The 21,042-nt window shown below is 36.4% G+C and overlaps 1 protein-coding gene across 2 annotated transcripts in view; it reads left to right on the plus strand.

Moving 5' to 3' along the window:
• The window catches only part of PTPRK (protein tyrosine phosphatase receptor type K), a 540,251-nt gene extending 519,415 nt beyond the window's left edge, over positions 1-20,836 (plus strand). For both annotated transcript variants that reach the window (XM_026504778.4, XM_026504780.4), the window contains exons 19-30: positions 561-597; positions 1,951-2,048; positions 2,463-2,579; positions 5,671-5,825; positions 8,144-8,279; positions 8,521-8,670; positions 9,560-9,733; positions 12,769-12,900; positions 13,055-13,180; positions 15,751-15,914; positions 16,449-16,584; positions 19,341-20,836. In XM_026504778.4, coding sequence (XP_026360563.2) covers positions 561-597; positions 1,951-2,048; positions 2,463-2,579; positions 5,671-5,825; positions 8,144-8,279; positions 8,521-8,670; positions 9,560-9,733; positions 12,769-12,900; positions 13,055-13,180; positions 15,751-15,914; positions 16,449-16,584; positions 19,341-19,394 — 1,479 coding nt within the window. In that variant the 3' untranslated portion in view covers positions 19,395-20,836. The remainder of the gene's footprint in view (positions 1-560; positions 598-1,950; positions 2,049-2,462; positions 2,580-5,670; positions 5,826-8,143; positions 8,280-8,520; positions 8,671-9,559; positions 9,734-12,768; positions 12,901-13,054; positions 13,181-15,750; positions 15,915-16,448; positions 16,585-19,340) is intronic.
• Positions 20,837-21,042: the final 206 nt, after the last annotated feature.

Here is a 21,042-nt window from a genome sequence, read left to right on the forward strand (position 1 = left end):
TATTATCAGCACACACAAAATAGTTCTGGCAGATTCCTGAACATATTATAGTACAGGAATATTCTCTAAAATAGCTCAGCAGGACTCTGACTTAATGCACACATGCATTGTCCAGCTCTAACATTGGAATGTTCTGTTATTTTTTTATGGTTCTAATATGTCGTTGTCCATTTGTAATGCAGTGTGTTGTACTTTTGGATGATAAGATGAGAATTAATATTTTTGAACACTATTTGCCAGGAATGAATGACTAAAGATTAACATGAAGGCATAAACATTTTAGTAAAACCAAATAATATCTACAAGGTTATTCCCTAGCAAACAAAACTCAATTATGCAATACATATTCTAATCTGAGCCCTTAAAGCATTTAATTTTTGTTTTATGCTTACCTTTCAGATAACCTAGGTTTGAGAAGTGAACTATGAGTTCACTACTCATTTCTGGACTTTTTACTATAACTTAATCTTAACAGGTGGTTGTCTTCATCTTTTTATGCCTTCATTCATGTATTTCTGATACCGATGTAAAATGATAACCAATTTGTTCTCCTATTTTAGGGCTACCAGAGACCAAGCCACTACATTGCAACTCAAGGTAAAACATTGCCTTTTTAAATGTTGTAGAGTAATCAAACTTGTTTATTCATCCATATGGTGTTGGTTTGGTTTTGGGTTGGGGGTTTTTTTGGGGGAGAGGGGTGGCATTTTATCTGACTTAACTGAAAAAAAAGATCAGATCATTTGAGTGAGCTCATGCTCTTTATTCATTTGTGTAATACAAATTGTTTTATCTGTGTAAAGCACATATAAACTAAAGCTGGATTTATTTTTTAATTAAAATAAAAGAGAAGCTGCTGATTTGTGATTTGGGTTTTGGTATTCTGATACCCCAGAACACACTAGTCAATAGTGCTGGTCACAGGAGTTACTTTTGATGAAAGCAAGAGAGCTCTCACCTTGTATAAGTTGCCCTTTTTTTTTTTTTGGTAGTGAGGTCTGCGGTCCTGGAATGGAGTATTATCCAAGACCGAGATTGTTATAATGAGATGTTAGACTGTCTTCCGGCAAATTTTTTACAAGTCAAGACTGAGACAAAACAAAGGACTAAAGGGAACTCCATCAAGTTCATTCTGTGTAGAAAATAAGAAAAAGGCAGAGAAATCTTGTTATAGTGGCACAGCGGGGAATAAGAGCATCCGAAAACACCTTTAGTTATCTCTCCAGATTGACCACTGGCCATCAGAAGAGAAACCTGCACATCTATTTATTTCTTAAAAGAGGGAAATAAAGCAAGAGCTCTGTTTGCTGTTTTGACAGAGATCATTTTCTGAATATTTTCACGTATCTTTGGATTAACTGAGTTGAATTTTAAGCTCTTCAAAGTTAAAGATCATCCATTGTGAACAATATCCTAGGTTTATTTGCTTGTGGCACTGAGTAGAGTATAACTCAGTAGATGCTTAAGCAGTCTGGAGATGATAATGTAAGGTTGGGATGCGTGCTTATATGTATGGATGTTTCTTCATTAACCCCTAAACACGCACTGTTTTATAAATGATGTGGGTATATTTGTTAATATATGCCATTTGGTTGATAGTGGAAATAAGACTTCCTATTTTTAACATATATGTGAAGATACATCAAACTAACTTAGTGACAGGTGTAAGTACCCTAAAATCTAGTGATATCTTCTTCTATATGGGAAGTATAGAAGGTAAATGGAAAAAAAAAAAAAAACTTGTATATGCCTATGTTTTTGCTGTAGTGTGAATTTAGATACAAACTGAATTTAAGTAATTTCAGTGACATTTTGTGTTAGACCTTTAATATTATTTTTTGTTTTTTTTAGTTTGCTGTGATTTGTGCCTTATGCATATTTCTTACCACTTATTTCTTCCAACCACAAAATTTCTCTGATAACATAATATTCAAATTAATTTCTTCAAAGGCCCAGTTCATGAAACAGTATATGATTTCTGGAGAATGATCTGGCAAGAACAATCTGCCTGCATTGTGATGGTTACAAATTTAGTAGAGGTTGGCCGGGTAAGAGAAAACAAATTTCTTTTTTCTTGATCACAAAACATGAGTATAAGTTGAGTAGCCAAACATAGCACACTTAAAATAGAATCTCATTGAATTGTTTTAAAAATTCATAGGCATTTAAATTGACTGCTCCTCAGTGGACCTTTGATGGCTGAGAAAGTATTTGATTTCTTATTGAGTAATGAAAGAAACTTCGACTTTGTTCTAGATTCTAATTGTATCATTGGACTTATATATCATAATGAGACTGCACAAAGTTTTTCTGTTTATTGTGTAATACATTCTTTTATCTCATACATAGTTTTTTTTTTTTTTAACTATATTTTTACTGTAACCTAAAGAGTTACCGCTGGAATTAAGTCATCTTGGGTAATGTGTAATCAGGCCCGCTTATATATGCTTTTTGTCATTTAGGTTAAATGCTACAAGTATTGGCCTGATGATACTGAAGTTTATGGTGACTTCAAAGTAACCTGTGTGGAAATGGAGCCACTTGCTGAATATGTAGTTAGGACATTCACCCTGGAAAGGGTAAGTACCCTAAAATTCTCTTTATTTAAAATATGTTTATTGAAATTTTTTTTCTCCTGAAGTCCCCATCATGATTTGTTTTGATGATGCTATAAAATCCATTTATTCATTCATTCATTCCACAAATATTTATTCAAGAGCATGCCATGTGCCAGGCATGTTTGTAAACCTTGGGATACATATTAAATACATAAATGATTTCTGTTTTGAAAGGTTGTCTAGAATCATGTGAAAAATCACAAAACTAGAAAATCAGAGAAAAATCAATAGAAAAAAATAAATATAAACCAAAAACCAGTGAGAAAGAATAAATGAAATCAAAAAAGCTAGTTCCTTGAAAAGATCAATAAAAGAACTAAACCACTGTCAATTCTAAATGAGGGACAATCAAAACTATGCAATATTAGAAAACACAAAAAGGATATAACTACAGTTTTTTACTTGCTGTTGGGAAAGGGATAAAAAATATTACATGTAACCTTGGAGACAGATTTTATTCTAAATACCCTTATGGTCTAGTAAATACTGATTTTCAAAATTTGACCCAAGAAGACTTAGAAAACTGAACAGATGATAGAAGAAAATAGAATCTTAAAATTTACCATTGAAATTTCACCATGGTTTTATAGTTGAGGTTTCTTTAAGTTTTAAAGAATAGTTAATGCCTATGTTAGTAAAACTATTTAGACCATAGAGACCCAACTAAGTATATTTTAAAAGCTAGCATAACTGTGATAACAGAACCATGTAAAGATGACACTCTCTCAAGCTCTCCTCTCTCCTCTTGATCTTTTTTAAAATCAATTTCTCTCTTCCTCCCTCCCCCACCTCCCCCCTCCGTGCATACACTTTGTAGACCAATTTCATTCAAGAACATGCTTGAAAAAACTTCAAAATAAAATATTGAAAATTTGAAACCCAGCTGTGAATTAAGAAAATGTCACAACATGATCTATAATGATTGTTTTCTAGGAATGCAAGGCTATTACACCTGTGGTAGGAGATCTAGCCAAATATTTCATCGCATCTTCATCAAGGGAGCAAAACATATGATTTTATTAATAGATATTATAATGTACTTAATTTTACTTAAAAGGAGTTTATAAAAATAATCTATCTGAGGAAAATAAGGAGGTTACTTGAACATGGTAAAGGTGATTCAGTAACCAATAGCATGCATATTAAGGAGTGAAAACCCTAAAGGCATTGCTCTGTAATCAGGAGTGTGATATAATCAGTCTCACTGGTATTCAAAATTTGGGGAAGTTCTAGTAATGAAATAAGACAAAAAAAGGAATAAATTGCTTAACTATTAGTAAAGATAAGATTATTTTTACATGAAATTATTTTATACCAAGAAAACTAGAGATATTTTAAAATGGAACTACTAATCACTGACGGGGCTGATTCAAGGTAAGTATTCATAAAATGGTAGCTTTTCCGGATATTAGCGGTAAACAGACGTAGACATTAAAAAATCTCTTTCACAATAATAAAAAATTCTAAAGTATCTAGGAATAGATTCAACAAAGATAAAGGTCCTAAGTGACTAAGTTCTCAAACATGTATTAAAAGACACGAAATACGATGTGAGTCAGTAAGTGGAGGCATACACCATGGCCCAGAATGGGGGTATTTTATATTAATACCACTTTCTGTAGTTAACTTCATACTAATTGGAACATCATTGGATTTTTATTTTTAATTTGTCTTCTTGTTATTTAGAACTGGAAAAGAGTAGTTTTTTTGAAAACCACATATTTGAAAATTTAAAAGCAGTAGAAATAGAAAATAGAAAGAGCAGTAAGGGAACATGCCTTGCCAGATATTAAAAAGAACTTTTTACTGAAGTTTACTAAAAAGAACAAGGCCTTCATGCCCAGCAAGTGCCTCCAGTGAAAGGATTAATATGGAGGAGGTGAGTAACTGTCTGAAATCAGGTCTTGGGACAATTTTGATCTTCCTCACTGGAGTTGACTTGAAAAGTCAAAGTGATTTTTTCATTTGCATGATTCCATGAGAGTGTTTATCATTGTCATTATTGTAATTATCTGTTGAGCCCCACTTTGTGTAGGAACTAGAACCAGAAAGAATAATAAGACCTGATCACTGGCTTCCAAGGCTTTGGTGCTATTGGTTGGTCTGTCTGTATAGGACAGAATCTAAACTTTCTCAATGTGGTTCATTTATTTCCTGACATTTTTCTTGCTGTTCTGATTGAACAAGTGAGGTAGAGATAGCACAGATAGCTCACAGTGCCACTGGAATTATATAGATTACTGTGGGGGGTTGGGGGCTACAAATGTGATTCCTAAAAATAAACCCCATAGCATTCTATCTATGCTCTCTAAGCTCTGCTAACACAATCTAGAGGCTTCTTCAACCAAAAAGAAGGGCTTTGAGGTGTGCATTTAAAAGTTCTCTTAAATTAACCCAATAGGAAAGAGGCATGACAATGATGCTTCCCATTCATAGTATTTTTGTTACTATAAATAATACTCGGTGCTGCATTATTTCACAGAATTAGGAAAAATCATTTGCCCAAAGAACAGTTCAGCTGTCTGTATATTTTTACAAAACCATCTCAAGTAGCGCTGTCCTGGAAAATCCCCGCGTGCTGTGCTCCAAAACCATTTTCAACATGGATAAGCAAGGCATTAAAATCTTTTTGAGGTGAGAAGCTAGAAAGTTGCTTTTATTCACCACTCGAAAACTCAGTGCCTCAGGTCAACAGGGCAGCATTTTAGCTTTCCCATTTTTTTTTCCTTTTCTCCTAATCATTTTATGTGTTGTCATTCCAAGTAAGGAGCAAACTGTCGAGGTAAATAAGAATTTACACAGAGTTATAGAACTGAGCAAGCCTTCTAATTGTCTTCCTTTGGCAGGCGTCTGACAATAAAGCTGAGCTCCTCTACCGTGTCAGGCCAGCATCCTTTTTCAGAAAAAGCGTGATCTTTGATACATTCTTCAGTGTGTTTGGTTTATGGTTTTGGTTTTTTTTCATTGTCAGCCAGGTCTAGTGTCTGTGATTGGTGTCGAATGGCTTTATTTGGGTTCTTTTGAAAAAACACTTCTTTACATGTTTGCACAGAGGGGCTACAATGAGATCCGGGAAGTGAAACAGTTCCACTTCACCGGCTGGCCTGACCACGGAGTCCCGTACCACGCCACAGGGCTTCTTTCCTTTATCCGGCGAGTGAAGTTCTCCAACCCTCCCAGTGCAGGCCCCATCGTCGTGCATTGCAGGTGAGTGCTGGACTAGACACTCTCGGCTGTAGACAGCCAGCTTTTTTAAGATAGGAAGACAAGGCCTTCAAGCACAAAACTCATGCATGCTCACAAGGTTCTGGCTCACATGTATTACAGGCAAGGTAAAAAAAAAAAAAAAAAGAAGTTAGCACTAAGGAGGATATAAAATAGAAACTTAAAAAATAAATACATTCATCCTAATGTGTGTAGTGTTGTTCACAAGTAGGAGTGTGAAAACTGTCTTTTAGTGGCAACATCTGTGTTTGGGTTTTGGTGTTTTTTTTATCGCTTTTGCAAATCCCATATTGTATGGAATGGGAGGTTAAAATAGAGATTTCTTGCCAATCTAGTAAATTCTCAATAGAAGCCCAGCTTTTAAAACTAAATTTGAGACATACAGAGTTACTAAATGGCCTAAATTGCAAGAATTTGTGCTATAAAACAGCTATTTAAGAATTTAAAAAAAAAAAAAAGCCATCCATCAGAGGGCCTTGAAAACTACATCAGTGAGATCCAGGAAATATATGCCAGAAAAATGTGAACATTATAGCCAGGCTTCCTTCTGATTAGAAACTTCTCTTAAAACAAGCACTCAGAGACACTAAAAGCAAATTACATGGCCTCATTTTGAGATGTGAACAGAAAAATATGTACTGAATCTGAAAAGCTTTTCCTAAATGCTGCATACCATTCTCAAATGCTGTCCTCTCCAAGCTACATAATAGGTTGTACTTAAGCATTTTTTTTCCTAAAAATCCGACCTATTCAGAATTTAAACGACCATGTATGGAAGAGGGGAAACAGCACAGAAAATGACATAAAAGTAAGGCATCCCGTAAGGATCAGATATTGTGTACTCTGAAAAAAATAGTCTTCAATTCAGTCGTCCTCAGGAAATCTGACGTACCCTTCAACTGCTTTCCTGGCTCAAACCCTGGAAACAGTGATTGAGAAGGTGGTAGGCAAAAGAAAAAGAAAAAAGGGCAAAGAGAGAGATACCCACAATATCTTTTACATAAATTTCTTAAAGAACAGTGTATTTAAGAGAAGTGACCAAATCTGGACAACAAAGAAGTAACGTTAATAGGCCCTCTATGCATTTAGAAAATGACATAAATAGGTTTTCAATTCAGGAGTGTCTTGACTTATTGTAGAGATTTACTTCCCTATGAATCGCTTGCTTCAGAAGTGCTCCAAGATTCTCAGATACTCTCTTGAACAGAAGTGTCATTTCTCACTTACACTCAGGTATCTTTGAATTTATAAAAAAGAGGAAGCTGACTACCAAGTGAAATTTCCCCCCCAAAATCCCAACTGTATCTTGTTTGTGCCTCTGATTTTCATGCCTGGGAGGCTCAGTCGGTTAAGCATCCAACTCTTGATTTTGGCTCAGGTCAAGATCTCAAGGTCATGAGATCGAGCCCACGTTGGGCTCCCCACTCAGCAGGGAGTTTCTATGAGATTTACTCTGTCTCTCCTTCTGCCCCTCCCCCTCACACTCTCTCTCTCTAAAATAAATAAGTAAATCTTTTTTAAAAATTGAAGAAACATTTCCAAAAGATAAAATAATCAGTAGTATATTAAGATTCGTTGACTGAATTAAATACAGTAAGATAATGTCTATCTTTGTGACCTGTTAAGAATTATATTCTAGACCTAACTATTCATTTTCGTTTTTCCTTCAGATCACCATTCAAATATTCTTTCTACTGTTGGTCTCCTCATTGATAACCACCATTTTCCTCCCCAACCTCACCATTAGCACTTCCTCTGAATTGTGACTCCTCAGATTTCCCAGTAAATGTTTTGGAATTAATTTTCTTTGCCTTGGTATATACAAGAGTCTGTCAGATTAAAACAGTGAGCCAGCGTTCTTGCATTTTGCCGGAGGACCCACAAGTATATGAGTAAGAGTATTTTTGAGGTTAAATTTTAAAGCACACATCCACTCCCTGGCCAATTCTATGAGCTTGAAATCACATGCACTAGGTTTCCAAAGAACGAAGACTTGTTTGAGAGCTATGGAACTTGAACAACATAGATACATTATTTTCAAAACACAATTTGATATATAAAGGTTATCGTTTTAATTTCAAACTCCTGCTCCAGTCTTCATTTTGCACCAAAGCAAATACTCTATCTACAGAAGGTTATTTGTACCTTAAGTAAGTGTTTATATAACACATACAAACTACATCTTGCAGTTTGTTAAATCAATTTGATTCCACCTATCTGATAGTTGAAAGGATCTTTATTTAATAAGATTGCAAGAACATACATCTTGCAATTCTTTAGATTTGTTGAATTTTTTTCAGTGCTGGTGCTGGACGAACTGGCTGTTACATTGTGATTGATATCATGCTGGATATGGCTGAAAGAGAGGGTGTTGTCGACATCTACAACTGTGTCAAAGCCTTAAGGTCTCGTCGTATCAATATGGTCCAGACAGAGGTATGTTGCTTGTTGATTTATCTCTGATGGCCTTTTTTTTTTTTTTTTTTGCTGTCAACAGTTATCAAAAACAATAAACGTTTTTCACAATAAATGTATTTCAGTATTACCTCATCGAGTCATATAGGAAAATATTGATATCTTTATTAATGTTTCTATATAGAGAAAATTCTTTGTATTCTCTACCTTTGATGACAGAAGATTTTTATTACAATAGTTTGATTTTTTTTTTCTTTCTTAGGAACAGTACATTTTTATTCATGATGCCATTTTAGAAGCCTGTTTATGTGGAGAAACTGCCATACCTGTCTGTGAATTTAAAGCTGCATATTTTGATATGATTAGAATAGACTCTCAAACTAACTCTTCACATCTCAAAGATGAATTCCAGGTATTTACTTATTTCTAGAGTGTCTTTTATGAGCAACTTATTACGTTGTGTTCTGGGCATTATTAATTCCTCTAAGGAAGATCTTTCAAGCCAAATTTATAACTTTTGACCCTATTTTAAGTATAATATAATACCTGTCTCTTTCATTATACATATTATGGAGTCACTTTTGTATTAATGAGCTCATGTCTGCTGTATCTGGAAGGGCAAGTGAGTTCAGACTCAGGGAAGAGTATGGGGAAAGGTATCATAAAAGTCAAACTTGGTGGTGATTTGTGTGTATTTACAACCTTTTTTTATGCAGGCTTATGGATTTTAACCTTCTGTGTCACTCACAATGTGAGATCACACGCATTAATAATAATAGCAGAAGTTTGTACTAAACATTGTCTCTAAATAACCCCAAATGTTTTCACTGCCCTTAAAACATCCCTGAAGGTGTGTGAATGTGAAGTCAAGAGTAGCTCTGGGCACCTACTACTTTGATCCTTTGTGCAGTGCTCTTTCTAGCATGTTACAGCCTGTCCTTAAAAAGGCATGCCAAAATGTTACTGCAAATGATAGTTTCCAACTTTGATGATGGGTCGTCATTATGGGCCACTCTAATTCTGCTTTCTTTGGTTAGGCAATGCCTTTCGCGGGTAGTGATGGTTTTTAGCTTCCCTTTTCCTTTTAGGAAACACAGTGAACAATGTGTATATTGTTTCTTTGTCACTTCTCAGGCTTCATTAGCTTTAACTACAGAGTCTGTCAGCCTGTCATCATGGCAAATGCCGTTGCCTTGTACAAATCCTTCACTTTCTACTTGGCCTCCCAGATACTTGATGGATCTGCCTTGTGCTATTAAATGGGTCACTTGCTTTTAACCTAGGTTCCCTTTTCTTTTCAGACTTTGAATTCAGTCACCCCTCGACTACAGGCTGAAGACTGCAGTATAGCGTGCCTGCCAAGGAATCATGACAAGAATCGTTTTATGGACATGCTCCCACCTGACAGATGTCTGCCTTTTTTAATTACAATTGATGGGGAGAGTAGTAACTACATCAATGCTGCTCTTATGGACGTAAGAGACTGCCATCTTTGTTCGTGTGAAGTGTCATGAAAAGCTACGTAATGTGGTGAACACTGGCTGGTTTTCTTTTCAAAAAAATTAAAAGGGCCTAGAAAGGAAAATTGGAAATCTTCATTGAAATACACATATTTTTTGGAGAATGATTTTGAATTTCCCCTATAGGGATTCTTAGGAACTATAAGTTTCAGGCCCCATTGTAAATTTGGAACTTGATTGTCAATTTTTATATTCCTTACAGGAAATACCTGCTGGTCATATTTTTTATCTTAATTATTTTCAAAAAAAGAATACCATGCTTATGTATTTTGAATGTTAAGTGAGGAATTAATTTTTAAAACCACATAATGCCTTATCTTACGGAAGTTGTGTTAATTTGGGAAATCTTTATCTCTGACTTTTAATGTTCCAGTAATTTATAGCTAACTTGTTTTATCGGCCAGTAATTAATAGAGACCCTTTATAAATAACTAGGAGAAGGCACCAAATATACATGTTACCACATCCATCATAATGAAAGAGCTGTCTTGCCCCACCCCCACTATCATAAAGTGTCAGTGGTAGAGCACGTCCTTAGCAGGTTAGCATCGCACAGACAGAGCAACATGGAGAGGGAGTTCTAAGTCAGTCCTTGGCTGCCTTGCTGGGTTACCTTGGAAAGAAGCAAGAACGCTCTCCAGGTTCAGAATGCTTTTAAACAGCTCATCATCTTCATGTATAAACATTTCTAGGTTTTGCCTTTTCATCTATGGAACCATAGCCAGGAGAAATTAGAAGTCAGGGTCCATTCCTGTGTGACTAATAATGAAGCTGAGTTATTGCTCCTATTATGTTTTCTTAAAATTAGCTTCTGATAGGAGAGATTTAGAAAGCCTACCGTCTACTTCTGAGACTAATCTTTTAGTCAGTTACTTTGCTCTTTTTATGCTGCAGAGCAGAAATAGTCTAAAGACAAGCTCAAGTGAAAAGTTCCCATTCTTGCTATGACCAGAATCTTGCCTAGTCATTAATCATATCCACTGAAATCACACTGAATCCTCATTGTATCTTTTCTTCCCATTTTAATTGTGTGGAAAGACAAATACACTAAATACAGGGAAAACACACAAGGCCTTTTTGTTCCTGAGTCTAGATTTAGAATTTTAAAAGGCTGTGTGGAAAAGGAAAGGAGAAAATACTGTTAGGAAAGAGATTGATGAGGCGTATGTCTGAGGCATTTTTTGTCTTTGGCATTGATCACTGTCAAATTTTTCTTCATTTCCAGGTTGTTTTCTAGTCAATATGAAGATGGAACCTTGTTCTCTACCTATTTCTACTCTGCTTAATTCCCTGTGATTCAACACAGAAACATTTCATAATTGAGACCATCTGGTGGATTCAGTAGTGTAGTTGGGGCCTCAGAAAAGTTAGGTTTGGTTTTTCTTATAAGAAAAGGGCTCACTGGTCAGCACTCCCCACTCCCCCTGCCCTCTAGCAACATCCTCAGTGTTATATACCCTTGTGCCATGATTGTGAAGAATTAGGAGGTAAGGCCAAGGAGTCTGTGATTTCAAAGTCTCAGATGTGCTCCTGTCCTTACAGAGGAAAGATCTAAGAAAGCATCTGTCTCCTCTCACATCATCGTATCCATCTCCCCTCCCCTGTGATTCAAAAACTGAATAAATAGCTCACCTTCCCATGGAACAGACATGTGATTGGAAGGAAAGTTTACTTATTTTTTCTGACCCTTTTTCGTGAGCCTTCATATCTTTCTTAGGAGATCCTCACCTCAGAGGCAGGTGTACCTCTGTGAGGCTTGAGGTCACTTAGAAGCAGCCAGTTGAACTGTCAGCACTCAGATTTATCCCACGGTCTTCCATGGAGTGGAATGCCATGGTTGGCAGCATTTCCCAAATGGCGATAGGATCGATGTTCAAGAATCCGTTTCTATGCTGATGTTAAGACACTTGAAAGATTTAAGGAGTTATATGATACAAATGAGTTAGGGGATCACTGACGATTTTTATCAGCATGAAGGAAATCTATCTCAGGCAACTGTCTAGTTTTTTGGGTTTTGTTCTGGTTTTTTTTTTTTTTACAAGCTATTTAATACATAGAAATATAGATCATTAGTCTGTAGAATGACAGATTGCCCAGGTCAGATGAGCATACCCTGTCCTTCTGGATAGAGATAATGTGTCACGTCTCAGTCAGGGGGCACTTGGTAAAGAAGGAACCATTCCCTTATAGGTGGAGCCAAGAAGTACATTTTACTTTAAGAAAAATCTTAAGGGTTTGAAACTATCATTGTGACCATTTAATACACATTAGAAATGCCCAGGAAACTGGAATGGGCTTGAAAGATAAGCAGAATGTTCTGATAATATCCATATAATGTAAAAGCACACAAGTTTGAGGCATATGTGGTTTTTCTTATTTGAAATGGAAGAGAACCCAGCAGTTTGAGATATATATATACATATATAATATATGATATATATGATACGTATATAAAATATATAAAACATACAATATATGAGATATATATAAAATACATACATAAATATGTGTAATATGTATATGTTGATAAATGATAGGTAGGTAGGTAGGTAGATGGATACAGACATACGGATATACCTACATACGCACCGGGGAATTGTGTGCCTTCAGCCTCTCAGATCGATTCCCTTTGAAAAATTGAAAGAGCCCACAAGTACCTCATGGAGGATCTTAACCTTGAGAAGTTCTTTAGTTTCTTTTTTTGTTTTTGTCCTGTATTTACTTCTCTCAACAAAATAAAACTTAAAGTCTCGACTAGAATTGCTGCTGTGACTTTGAAGTCCTGCCATCAGACTGACAAATTACTAGCTCCAGTACGTTCCAGGGGCCCAGATCTGTTATTCCACAGCCCGTGCGGCACCTGGCTCCCTCTCCACGTGGAGCTATTAACGCCTTACCTGGTCCTACACTGAAATGTACTGAATTGCCTTGTACGACTGATCATTCATTTCAAGTTTGTATGTTTTCCGATCTACCTTGTTTCTTCACAGAGTTACAGGCAACCAGCTGCTTTCATCGTCACCCAGTACCCTCTGCCGAACACTGTGAAAGACTTCTGGAGATTAGTGTATGATTATGGCTGTACCTCCATCGTGATGTTGAATGAAGTCGACTTGTCCCAGGTTAATGGCTACGAGTTGCTTTTGTGTACTCATACACAACTTAATAAAGTAGTAATAAAATGTTAAAAATCTGTTTCATACTACCCTCATTAGAGAAAAATAATGCTCGTTTTGGTTTTGTTTTTTTTTTTTTCCCAAAACATTCATCATCTAGGGCTGCCCTCAGTACTGGCCAGAGGAAGGGATGTTACGATATGGCCCTATCCAAGTGGAATGTATGTCTTGTTCAATGGATTGTGATGTGATAAACCGGATTTTTAGGATATGCAATCTAACAAGAGTAAGTCATTAATATTTTACCTGAGTTGATAGAGAGCAACTGATCATAACCATGTTGGGGTGTAATTCCAATCAGACAACAGGAAGAGTGGAATTAGTAGGTGTTACATATCACTCCCAAAGCTAGTAATCATCTTATACCTTAGTATTAGAAGAAAAATGCATTCCAAAAACAGGAAAGCAGCAATGCAGGAAGCTGGGTGTCCTGGTCAGTTACTCAGTGTATTACATCTGGAAACTAAATTCACATGCACTGGCTCAGCTGAGTTGGATGGTCTGAGCCTGATCTCTGCGCATATGTAGACTTTTGTCAAGGTCAACTACATGTTTTATTAGTATCGATATCCAGCCCAGAAGAGGCACATAATTGAAAAATAAGAATATAATAATAATGGTGATGACTAAAAGGCTTTACCTCAGGAGGAAGGGCTATGTCGGATCAGCCATTATAGAAAGTTTCCGTGTCCCTATTGCATAGAAGGGAGAACCCCACACATGAGGGGAAAAGGTAGATCACAGCCATCATCAATTCTCCTTCCACCTGTAATTTCGTCTTTCTAAACGTCCCAGTATCTGGCTCTGCCCAGATTTGTAGAACCAGCACTGGTACCACTTTTCCCAGGAGCAAAGCAGCAGCTGTGTTTCTCAGAAATCTTTCTTTCCTTGAGTCTTCATATATTTTACACTAAATGACAAATTAAGTCTGGGCTCTCTCCTCCAAAAAAAGCGAAAAAATGCTAATAAAGACTGTTTAGATTGTGTAACCAAATAGCAAGCAGAATTTGAAAAGAAATCGTTAGTAGCTTCCATGGAATGACTCTCTTTTTAAAGAGGATTACTCTGTTTTTAGTGCAGCAACTTTGTCTGTGTATTATTTTAAGTGTGTGATTCAGATTGTCATGTTTCTGTGTTTTCATATCAAAATGGCTGTATGTGTTTCTGGTTAATAAGTCTATATGTATAACTATAAGCAGAGGATATAGTCATATCCAACTCTGTCGCTCATTTCAGTGGAGAAAAAAAGGATAACTTCAAATCATGTCATAATATCCATGCATATCTTAGATGTTAATTTAAATGGAATCTCATTATGTCTGCACATCTGTTCCATTATGGTTCTAGTAATATTTTAGCTGAGAAACCATAGCTGCTAAACTAAGAAAGTAAGACTTGTCTTTTTATTGAGCTGTTTGTATGAAAAATATTCTAAGGATGAGAACTGAAATCTGTGTTTTTTTGTCAGCGTATTTGTTTATTTATCTTCCTCTATGTTTGGTGTTCCGGTTCTTGTTAGTGCACGATTCTTCTTCTGTTCCCAATCTACTTCCTACCATGCACTTCATGAGATATTTAATATGCACCAATGAGAAGTTGGGTGTTGTACTAGTAGGGCCTTGTGATGCGTGAGCCCTTGCCATATGGAAATTCAGATCTGATGCCTTATGATACAGCTTACTCGTGTATTGCAAATTCTTTCTTATATTTTCATATGAGGGCTTAATGTTTTGATTCATTCATTCAGCAGTATTTTTCTTTGGACAGTATTCTGCTAGGTTCTAGTGACACAGAGTTTAGGGGAAAAAGCGATTTCCTCATCCTTAAAGAATTTTTATTTTATCAGGGAAGACAAGCACTGAACAACTCATTGTATAATCATTTATTTACAAATATGAGAAATTTTAGAGAAAAAGGACGAAATTCGGAGTCTTTGGGTGATCCGACATAGCTGGGCGACTAGAGAAGACTTCATTGGGGTAGTGATCTGTGAAGCAAAATTTGAAGAATCGGTAGGAGCTTGTGGGGGGTGGGAGAATCCTGGTGTTCACAGGATAGAGAGGTTTCCCAAGACACAAGAGTTTCAGTTCAAAGAACAGAAGAGTCCCGGGCAAACCCAAGACAAATTGATCACTGTGTTTTGGGATTGAGAGGCACAAACAAGAAGGAGATCTCTGAGGCCAAATGGAGAGTTTGTGCAAAGTTCCCCAGGCAAGAAGTGACTTGATAAATGGATTAAAAGAAGGCCAGTGTATAAGAATGCATTATAATAAAGGGAAGGTTGGGGAAGGCAGTGAAGCCATATTGTGTAGGAATTTTGAAGCCACTGCAGCAATTTGGATTTTATGTGAGATCATTTGGAAGCTTTAAAGCAGGGAAATGACAAGATCATATTTGCATTCAAAATACTCATGATGCTGCAGTAAGAATGGTTTGGAAGGAGATCAAAGTTTATTCAAGGAGATCAACTAGGAAGCAATTATCATAATTGGTGATTGGGCCTGTGCAGTGATGTCGGGAGTGATAAAGAGAAGAATTTGAAAGTTATTTAAAAGTATGATTGATTATTAGATATGGGGTGTGAGGGAGAAGCTGCTACCAAGGTATTTCTCATGTTTCTTGCTTCTGTAACTTAGAATGTTTCTGTACCAGCATGTAGGTATCTTGGACTTGCCAGCTAGACTCAATCCAGCGTGAATGGCGTTTGTACCGTGGTGTAAAGTTGTACGCACCTTCACTTTTTAGTAAAAATTCCAGTCCCAACTTATTTACAGAAAAACCCTTTTCCCTCTACAGCCACAAGAAGGTTACCTGATGGTACAGCAGTTTCAGTATTTAGGGTGGGCCTCTCACCGAGAAGTGCCAGGCTCCAAACGGTCATTTTTGAAACTGATACTGCAGGTGGAAAAATGGCAGGAGGAGTGCGAGGAAGGGGAAGGCCGAACCATCATCCACTGCTTGTGAGTACGGTGCCTCAAGCCTGGCCGTGTGGGGGCCTTGGTGTTCGTTTCCTCACTAGCCTTCATACTGGCCACGTTAAAGCGTACTCAGCTCACATCTTGTGGATCTCCATAGATAGCATTTTAAAATAATCTTCCTGTCTCATGGTTCTATAATTAACTACCAATTTTCATTTCATATTTTTCAAACATTGACTATTATGTAGTTATCATATGATTTAAACTCTTTCGAACACTACTCTGAACCACTTCTCTGACGTACACAGTGTACAAATGTACCAAAATCTCAAGGGATCGAAGTTGCAGCAGCCAGTGCCTCCAGCATATTCCTAAGTATAAGCTACAGAGCTGACGTCACCCTCACGTGTCCTTGCGCTCTGCCCTCTACCCGTGCATGCGTACAAATGAAGCAAAATTAATACAAAATGGAAAAAGAATGAAGATCATGTTTTCATTTCCTCCACTTACAAGCTTGTGTGACCTCTGGTGACTAAAAGCTGCTATCTGAAATGCCTTGGCTTCCTTTGCTTCCAGAAATGGTGGTGGGCGAAGTGGTATGTTCTGCGCTATCGGCATTGTTGTTGAAATGGTGAAGCGGCAAAACGTCGTGGATGTGTTCCATGCGGTCAAGACCCTGAGGAACAGCAAGCCCAACATGGTGGAAGCCCCGGTGAGTCACAGAGTCTCAGACACAGAAGAGAGCGTAGACATTAGACAATCATAACCTACGCGTTGGGTTGACTTTATACACCCAAGGGAATAGGATGTGTAAGCGAGTCTTTGTGGGGACTTTCCTGCCTAACTGCTGAGTATCTCTCTACCCACCTAAACCTAATCACGTATCACAGATGAAAACTATTTTCACTTGATTTGGGACATGTATAGAATTGTGGGTTTTTTCCTACGATAGGCCATAAATATTTGCTGTAATAAACTATAGTAAATAGTTCTATAATAAGAATAAATTCCATTATCTAGTCTTTATTCTTGTCTATTTTTAATTTCTTAAAGCATCTAGGTTAATTGGTAAAGAATTCATGCAACGGATGTATTCCTAAGTTGTATCAGCACTTAGGCACCAATGTCTGTCCTTAACCGGCAAATGAAATTTATTTTAGTCGTTACCTGTAATTCTTCATTTCTGCTCAAATTATAAATTTTAAACTATCATCATTGACAGTTTTCAACTTTTACCAGTTAGAGCTAGTGGTTCCAATGATGCCACCTGAATTTGCCAGGGCTCATGAAATCAGAACACAGCTTACAAAACAAGAGCTGATAGGAACGGGTCTGTGGGAGCTCATGTGGGTGGAGCTGTATCAACAGTAAGAAAGAGAAGTTAAACTCCTCGAGCACATTTTACTTCTGAAGAGAGATGTCTGTGGGTTACACATATGTGCAAAGTGGGATAAGGTCAGGAGCAGCTGTGTAGTTCATGTTCACACAAAGGTAAACCAGAAAAACCAAGGCAAAATTGTTGCTTGCCCTACATTTATCAAGATGATCAGATAACTAAAATGAGCAATTCAATAAACCTTTAAAGTATTCTCACCACTTCCTGCTCATGGATTGTTCACACAAAAAGTGCGTTGCTTCCTGAGACAAAATCTGAAGAGTTACATTTATACCGTTTCACTTTTAAAAGCGATAACAGACGTTTTCCCCTTTTACAAGCCCCCTCAGACCGCCCCTACCCCAGCTCATCCCTTGGGCTATTGCTGTTGTCTGGACAAGATGATGTTGGTTTTGACTGGAGTATCGGCAATGGAGATAGAGAAAGGGGGGTGGATTTGAGGGATTTTTGAGGTAGAACTCTCAAGTCTTCTTACAGAATGTAGTGGTTATGTCTTTTGACAGCGCTGTCTGAAGGTTTCTTAATGTAAACTCTGCCTCTGTGTCTCAGATCACGTCTTCTTAAATTCATCAGTGGGGTCACTTCTGGCATCAGAATGCAAATTTTACCTCCAAATTTAACTCTGATTTCCTACAATAACTTAGGGGGGGAAAAAATCTCTGGTTAAACTCAGCCGTTCTAGAACCTTCCAAAAAGTTCCTGTGTACGTTTATATTCGTGTCTCATTAATCCTGACTGAGCACCTACCCTCTGATTTGTGTTTAATCAGTGTTAATGATGAGTTCAGTGTGCTGTTGAATTGAACTGACAAGTTTGGGAAGAAAATTTAGAGTGTAAACAAAATTGCTAGTGACAGATTAAAGAGACATAACTGTTTTCAAGCACTTTTTGGCTCTTCAGATGCACTTGCCACAGTGGTAGGCTAATTTAAATCACACCTACTTGATAATTAAGGGTAGGATTGATAAAGATCTCTTGGGGAAGGTTTTTATTACCCTAGTTTATTGCTGGAGACACCTGGAAGTTCTCTTTAGCAGTAATATGCATTTTAGACTGTTCTCCATTCCAGCCTGAATTTTACCCACTTGGACTGAGTTGAGAAGTTTTTAATGACATATTATAAGTCATATCTTGTTATACAGTCTGATTTTCTCTCAATTCTTGATAATGGAAAGTACATAGATGGACCTAGAGGAAAGGCGGTTTTAACTCAAACTTTGTCAACCAAGTTGTCTTAAATATATAAAGACAGTAGAAATAAATTTTCAGATATAAATAAACTCAAAAAATTTAAGAACCACTAACCATTTTTGAAAAATTAAATATTCTGATGAATGAAAAGCTGTATCAAAAATCAAGAACTTGGAATTGTGAATGGCGATTTAAAATGCCTGGGTTTTTTTTTTTTCTGGCTAAGGAAAAATATCTGAAGTTTGGAGAAGAATATATGCACATGTTCGCTGTAGCATTTATTTATATTAAAAAATAAAAACAATCTAATAGTCAAATCCATATGTTAGACTTCTTTGTAGTGTGAAAAGAGATGTTAAATAACATGGGAAAAAGATACATAACAGTGTTAAAGGAAAATAAAATATGTAAACTTATATTCTCAAATATATGTATGCAATTATATTTATTCTAAAATAATTATTATTTCAACCATGCCTTCAAAAGGACTAGAGCAAAACTCAGGCAGTATTTTACTAATAATTGTTTCTAGTCTTAGAATTATGGAACTCTTTTTCTGATTCCTTGCATTTTTCTATACTGGGCAAATTTTTCTGTAACAATCAGGTTTTCCTATTATAATTGGGTAAAAAAATACCGGAGATTCTCAAGAAATGAATAGAAAATATGAGACAAAGATAATATATCTTTTTATATCAAGTCCCTTTTTCTTAAACAGCAATCATTAGACTCCAACGTAAAATACGTATACCCAGAAATTAAACCTCTATCCAGGAAAACTAACTTTAAGCCGTGGCTGGGTGTTCGTTCCGTGGCAATGGTTTGCCATTAGTCTCCTTTATCTTAACTTTTCTCAACTCTCATGCTTGCACATCTTTCAGGAGCAGTACCGTTTCTGCTATGATGTCGCTTTGGAGTACCTGGAATCTTCTTAGTTGGGTGAGACCTCAGAGGCGTCCACGCGGAAGCCTGTCCATGTGTTGAGCCAGCAGCTATTGTACCTGTCACACCTGTGCAGAAAGATTTTAATGTGGGGGGTGGGAGGCTTTTACATTCGAGAAGTAAAAGTATTTTTCTTATGAAGTTGTGTATCTTAATAAAAAGGACTCCATTAGTTTCTATTACTGTATGAGAACATCGACACTTCGTGCCACATAAATTCCATTTAATAAGAACAGATTCCAATGAGAACTTATCAGTGTTTGTACAGTGAATATGCAGCTTGTTCTTGCCTGGTGCTGGTAGGGCAGACACCACATGTTGCATGAATTAATACTTCCTATGTGGCATTTTTCTCCCTTTTTTTAGGTAAAAGAGGTTAAATCTTTAAGGAAGAAGTAAGAAAAGCTGTGCAAATTCATAGTAAAGTTCATTTTTTATATGTTTCCAGTGTAGCAGATCTCTATATAAATATATAAATATATATAACTGGCTTATTTTCTTTTAATGTGCAATGATGGCTGGATCATTTAAAGTTCTTTTTAGGAAGAAAAAAAAAAAAACATAAGCCAAAGACTCCAGTGTAAATATGTCTATATGGAGAAAGCACATTATATTTATTGGTTACTTACATTCCTTTTTTGATGGCTAAAATACTACCACCACACAATCATTTTTTTTCTGAAGAAAGCTTTTTCTTTCACTAAAATCAATTGTAAACGATTTTTGTAGATTATTTTTTGTATGTTTTAGTGTAAGTAGAGGATAAACTTTTTATTCATAAACCAGGAAGCAATGTTCTTTATAGTGACTCTCTTGTGTACATGCTTGTGAATTAAATTTATGTAAAACACCTTGGCAATTGGGTCTTTTAATATAGGACCAAATTAAAATGTTTTGCTGAAAATGTGTGATTTTTCACAATTTCATTAGGTAAATAATGGTTTGGTGATCATACATGAGAATTGCACACATTCAAAGGCCTTGCTGCTGATTTGCGCAATGCTGAACATACCTTTAAGCATCGTTTAAATTTTAAAGGAATTGATTTTGTCAGCCTATGAGCAAGCACTGGTCAAGAAAACAAAATGGCAACATTTATGCTTTCAGAGTCAAGTTTTAGCAAACTGTAAACTGTCAAGATGATAGAGTGTTTCTTTTGATGTTTACATGCACAAGCGTTGGGTTCTGACCGTAGGAAGTGTGAAAAAATCGATGCCAGATTCCTGTTTGTGCATTGTCATGAAATTTGCAAGTGAACCTTTCTCAATGTGGTCTTGTTCCTGAGCTCCATGTAGCTGTAACTTCACATCATCAGCTTGCAGTTTGTCCTTGACAGAAGCATTCCAGTATCCTGCTCCTAGATTGCCAGCACATGACATGGTGCTTCTAAAGATTTAACTAAAGTAAGAGTGAAATAAAGTTTTTATAATTACAACCATTGTTTGCACATATTTTCTCTTAATTTTCATGCCTTTGTTCCCAAATAAACAGCCTCTTGTCATTGATTCTAGTGGACCCCAAAAATTCTATTAAAAGTAAAGCAAAGCATTAATATCTTTTTTTTTAATGGAATGTAAACCAGTCCAGATGAATGGAGGCGGAAAAGGCCAGAGGATTGACATAATTTTTTTAATTGCTATA

The sequence above is a fragment of the Ursus arctos genome, unplaced genomic scaffold, assembly GCF_023065955.2.
Source record: "Ursus arctos isolate Adak ecotype North America unplaced genomic scaffold, UrsArc2.0 scaffold_13, whole genome shotgun sequence".
In the NCBI taxonomy this organism is placed as follows: domain Eukaryota; kingdom Metazoa; phylum Chordata; class Mammalia; order Carnivora; family Ursidae; genus Ursus; species Ursus arctos.